Raw genomic sequence first — 6,030 nt, 5'->3', positions numbered from 1 at the left:
GTAAAATGCTTAGCAATAACTTTTGATCATAAAAAACTAAAATTTTCAAAACTTTCATATAAAAGCTATTTTATCACTCTAATTATATAATATTTATGATTCAGCATTATTTTCTTATGGAAAATATTATTACTACAAATACAATGCTGACTTAAAGGCTGGAACGTTGGAGCCTGCTAAATCTGATTCTGAGTATATAATTGAAGGAATCTTCTACATTGCTCGGTACAACAGTGAAGCGCTATTGGTAGGACTTCAAAATGTCAGTATTGGTCTCAAAAATGGAAGATCTGCTGACCTTGAGAATCCTGCGTTTTACGTGCCTATTCCTGAAGCCGCTAAAGATCTGGAAAAATCAATTATTTTGCACTATAATTACAAAGGGGTAAAAACTTCCCTTTCAATAATATATTTAATTGTGAAAAATAAATTTCTGCCATCACGATACAATTTTCTAATTAAAAGAGTTCAACAAAAACAAATATCTATAATCTTAATTTAATTTTCTACAGTTAAAATCCATGCAATTTCTTAGCGAAGAATCAGCGTGGTCCAAAAACATTAAATTTGCGTGGGCTTCAATTCTTCAATTGAGTTTTAATAACGCTTCAATTAATTCACCAGAGAAGATTCAAGTGTACAGCGCTTCAGAGGTATACATTGTTAAATGCAATTATTAAAAATTAAAGTTTCCTATCTAATAATGCCAAAAGGGCGTAAAAAAATTTTTTGTTTTCAAATTAACTTGGGAGTGAATAAAAGTATAAATCTGGTTGAAAAAAATTTTTTTCGACCTACGCCTTTCTGGCTTTAAGAAAAAAAAATTATTAAATCTCAAAGGGCGAATATGAAAAAATAGTCAAAGTAGCTTCTGAAGACCTCAAAACTTCGAGATCTAACGAAAAAATGATTTTTGGAAGTTAAATTAAATCACTAACACAGTGCAATTTTTTGAAATTTTCAATTTTTCATATTTGGTGAAAATTCATTCAAAAAATTTTAAATAAAATTTTGTGTTAAAAATTTTTATGTTAAATATACACATAAAAGTGTTAAATATTTAACATAAAAATTTTTAACATTAAAATTTTTGACGCAATGATGCAAAATTTTTACTGTGCCACTGATAGAAGGATTTCTTAGCATTTAAGAAGATTTCTTTGTATTTAAGAAATCATTTCTTAGTATTAAAAAAATATTTCTTAGTATTTAAGAAATATTTTTTAGTATTTATAATATTTCTTAGTATTTATAATATTTTTTAGTATTTAAGAAAATACTAAGAAATATTTTTTAAATATTAAGAAATGATGTTTAAGAAATGATTTCTTAAATACTAAGAAATCCTTCTATCAGTGTGTAGTATTTTCAGTCTCACTTCCAAAAATGAATTTTCCGTTAGATCTCGACTTTTTAAGTTCCTTAGAAGCTACTTTGACTATTTTTTCAGATTCGCCCTTTTGGCTTTAATAAATTTTTTTCTTAAAGCCCAAAGGGTTTACGTTGAAAAATATTTTTTTTTGCGTTTTTCAACTAGATTTTTACTTTTATACATTCCCTACCTAGTTGATTGTAGAAAAAAAAAAAATTTATACGCCCTTTTGGTTCTTCAAATCCAAAAGGCGTATATTTTGAGATACGCCTTTTCAGCATTAGTAACACGATATATTTGCTATATTATTTACTTCATTAGAAAACTATCTATGGAGAGTGTCCGACTAATTACATTATTGATGCTAACCACCCAGAGATCAATGAAACTCAGGATGTGTTTGTTAAGAAATTTTACTCACCATCCCAGTGCAGTAAATTCAATACCCTAGTTTCTAATTCAGATGAGGTAGTTATAAAATTCAACTCAGCACATATCTAGCCTGTTTAAATATTTAAACTTGTCTTCATAGTTACTATGTATTTCAGTCGATTTATAACACCGCTAGCCATATGTTATATGGACTTAAAAAAGAAGGTGATAATTTCTCGCTCGAAGAAATTAACTCTATTGGACAATTCCACTTCTGCCCTTTCCGCAACGAGAATGATACTTTCTACATCCATATCAAGTAAGGCGTGAACTAATAAATAATAAAAAAAAAAAAAAAATTAAATAAGAATCTTATGATATAACTAATGTGATTGTTTTTTTTTTTTGAAATTTTTAGTGTAACATATAATCTCAAGGAAATTGTATCAAGTGAAAATTCATTACTGATAGCTGATTTCAATAATTCACTATTGTTTCACGACTGGACTTACGAATCATCAAAGTCTAATTATGGGGAGAATACAGCTTCGGATTTAACTAGCGGACGTCATGATGTCAACCAAAAAAATCTTAAAGATAAAATCAAACAATTGTTGATAATTGCTGCAAATTACATTGAAAAAAATCAAAATGAAGCTAAAGAACTTAACTGGGAACAGGGAAAAACTATAAACAAAATCCTTAGGCTATTGTATCAGGCTGACATTTTATCACTCGAAGAAATCTTTAATAGTTTCAAGAACGCTTCTAGTCAAACTGAACATACTGCAGGGTAATTATTTATAAGATAGAATATTCATTGTGATTATGTAATTACAGTTGACTTATAATAATGCTTAAATTTTAGGGACTTATTGAAAGGAATTTTGCCTCATATAGGAACCGCAGCATCGAGCTTCTTCATTAAGGATCTTGTAAAAAATAAATTAGTCAGTGACTCTACAGCGATGGAATTGTTGGTAAAACTTCCGTTCTATATTCGTGAACACTCTGAGATTTTGATGGAATTGGAAACTTTGTTCGACAATGAATCGCTCGATCCAAAAGTCCGTAAATCAGCCATTCTTTCTTACTCAACTTTAATTTCCAGAACTTTTGGCAACAAAAATAACGAGTCACTTAAAAAATATCAGAAAGCGTATTACGACCATCTTATAAGTAATTTAACAAACAATTGAATAAATTTAAACCGAAATATCTAAAAATTTAGTTGTAACAATAATCACATGATTTTTTCAGATGAGAAAAATTATGATTTTCAACAAATTTACATCTTTGCTTTGGGCAATATACTAAATGGTGCCGATAGCAATTACTTAGCACCAATTGTTAAGGGTGTTGTTAAAATAAATCCAAATCCAAATGGAATTCGGCTATTAGCATCGAGGGCAATCCAAACATCGTTGAAATCAGACTATGCTTTTGGTTCTGATTTATTCTGGTCTATCATGGCTGATTACACTCTACCTTCGACGCTTCGCATTTCTGCGTATGAATATCTTATTTATAACGCTCAGTCGGAGGCAGATGTCCTTCGTATTCACTGGTTTATAGTTTACGAGAATAGTAAACACTTGTACAATTACCATTGCTCATTAATTCGGGATTTAGCCGTCTCATCTGATCCATCCGAGGCTCAACTCAAAGAAATCACTTTAAAAATTTGGCGTTTCATTGATAGTCCTGAAAAAATATCCGACAAAATGTCAATTTCTCAGACCCACAATGCAGTAGATGACAACGGAAATGGATTCAAGATAAGATTTTCCTTAATTTACAATGAAGAGAAGAACGTCATTGAACAATTTTACGCTGAACAAATTTTCTTCGAAGGACATAAAACTGTCACCAATTGGGGCGTAAGTAAAAATTTTTTATTAGTATTTTTAAGTAAATTTATATATGAATCTAGTTATTGTAGCCGGTCTCATGTCGGAATTTGAAGAAAATTTTGTTATAATATGTTTTATTTTGTCAAGTTATCAAATTTGAAGATGAGAAAAATCGCCCTGTTTAAAAATATTCATTGAAAAAAATTCACTGTCATGAGATTTGGATTTTTTTCAATAATTCCAATTGATTTTAATTTCTAAGTATATATCTATAGATATATAATTTGCATTGAGCGAATTTTTTTAAATTTTTTTCAATGAATATTCTTAAACAGGGCGGCCAGTTAGTTTCGGAGTTGAGGATGTTAGAAAATTTTTTTAATTTTCGAAAAATTTTTAGTTTTGTCAATCTTTTCGAAATAATATTTTTACCGTCAAATGTAACTTAAATGTATTGATTTTATCTCAAGTTCACTTAATTATTTTTATTTTAAAAATTTATTATTATTATTATTCTTATTTTAAAAACTTATTTATTTTTATTAAAAAAAAGCTAATGCGTATCATACGATTTTGGCACAAAAAAAATTTTTTTTCTAAATATAATCGCATTTTTACCGATGACCAACTGACCCGATTATCGAGTGAATTTTTCTAGAAATACTACTAATTAGTGATATCTTAAAACCCATAAGTACTTTTTTTAATATTATTTAGTAGATTCGGAGAATAATAGATTTGAAAACAAAATATTCATTTTTTACTCAAAAACGCGTGATATTTCAGAGTTGAAACTAGACTGAGATGTTGTCTACAGTATAAGGTATTTCAGGAAAAAAAATTAACCCAATTGCAATAGGGTCATTTTACCCCGGCTTGTCTGGCGAGGGCCTTTATACAATTATCTTTAATTTAAGCTATGTATAATTTGTTGACTTTTGAACGTTTTTTTTATTTCTTCAGTGGCTTTGAAAATATGAAAAATATTAATTTTCCTATCATCGTTAAATAAATCTACCTTATCCATGTCGGGCTTGGCCAAATGGCGTTTTTTTTTTTTAACTTTAAAGTGTGTTGAGACTGAAACCAAAAGCATCATTGTATTATACTTTCATAAGGGCTGATAGCGCAAGTAATAACTGAGGTTATAATTTATTTGTTTCAGATTTACTTGAATGTTGAAGGCATGGATTACTTATTGACATTGTTAAACAATGACGTCGTAAAAATAAAGGGCTCTTTTACCCAGGCATTTATTATCGAACTGATTAAGAAATTCCCAGCTGCTATGGCAGCAATGCCGGATTCTCATATGGTTATTGTATTATTTTATAAATCACGACCTGTGTTATCAGACTATTACACCGCTCAATCATGGAAAAACTTAAAAAATGACATTGACACTGTATTGAAGGCATTTGACACTCCATCAAATAATGGAACTTTGAATACTTCTAACCAAGTTACTACATTATATGATGTGTTTTATCACAGCTTGTACGAATATAATTTCATTAATGATCTGGGAATACCATTTACATTCTCTGGTCTTAGCCCAGCTGTATATGCAGTCAATGTATCGAGGAACGAATCAAAGGAAGCTAAGTCGATACAAACAGAAATTGAAGCTAAAATGTGGTTGGTTCGCGAATATGGTATTTTAATGTATAATCCATTTATAGATGTTTGGCATATTGCTGTACAAACATCGATAGTCTTATTTCGCGGTTCATTAGAGAATAACGTTTATCTTAATTCTGTTCTTGAATTCATTAATGCGGATTACCCGAAACAATTGGATATTAAATTTATTGAAGCTGACGTAATAATTATTGACAAAAAAAGTGTTGCTATTGATGATGATAGTTCGAGTCCATATTCAAAATACTTGATTGTCACTAGAGATGCGAATAATCTCAAGAATACTACTACTATCGTACTTAATCAGAATGATCAATTTGAATGGCAAACAACTTCATTCGATTGTGATAATGAGGCTGGAATAATTTCAAGTGAACAATGGTTGAAACAATGGCTACATAATAATTACGAATTGGACTTGTTCCCAATTTCACGTGAATTGAAAAATTGTGGAAACTTTGTTAAAATTCAACCAATTGACAAAGTTACTCCATCCCGTTTTGTGTAAAATGAAAATACAACTAAATTTACACGAATTGTAATGCTAAAAAAATTAGCTGAAATTTGGACTTATTCTTTCTCTTTTTTTCATTAATATGTACAATGTATTGATGATATTTCAATAAAATTTCATTTTTTCTGAGCAATTAATATCCGCTTCATTATTTCATATATTCACAATTCCAATATTATACTTATATTTGATTGATGATGGTACAATAAATAAAATATTATACAATTGAAAGTATATATTTGCGCTAAAATGAAAAATTTTTACTTATTTTGTCACTC

General features: G+C 29.0%; 1 protein-coding gene across 1 annotated transcript; it reads left to right on the top strand.

Annotated features, from left to right (window-relative positions):
• The first annotated feature begins 516 nt into the window (after positions 1–516).
• LOC123264345 lies at positions 517–5,777 on the top strand. Its single transcript, XM_044727585.1, has 7 exons — positions 517–653; positions 1,694–1,840; positions 1,921–2,063; positions 2,163–2,537; positions 2,613–2,923; positions 3,005–3,624; positions 4,763–5,777. The coding sequence occupies exons 1-7, from the start codon at positions 522–524 to the stop codon at positions 5,744–5,746; spliced, it is 2,712 nt and encodes a 903-aa protein (XP_044583520.1). The 5' UTR covers positions 517–521; the 3' UTR covers positions 5,747–5,777.
• The last annotated feature ends 253 nt before the right edge of the window (positions 5,778–6,030 follow it).

Source organism: Cotesia glomerata, linkage group LG4 (assembly GCF_020080835.1).
Source record: "Cotesia glomerata isolate CgM1 linkage group LG4, MPM_Cglom_v2.3, whole genome shotgun sequence".
Classification (NCBI taxonomy): domain Eukaryota; kingdom Metazoa; phylum Arthropoda; class Insecta; order Hymenoptera; family Braconidae; genus Cotesia; species Cotesia glomerata.
This window is presented reverse-complemented; position numbering and strand designations above follow the sequence as displayed.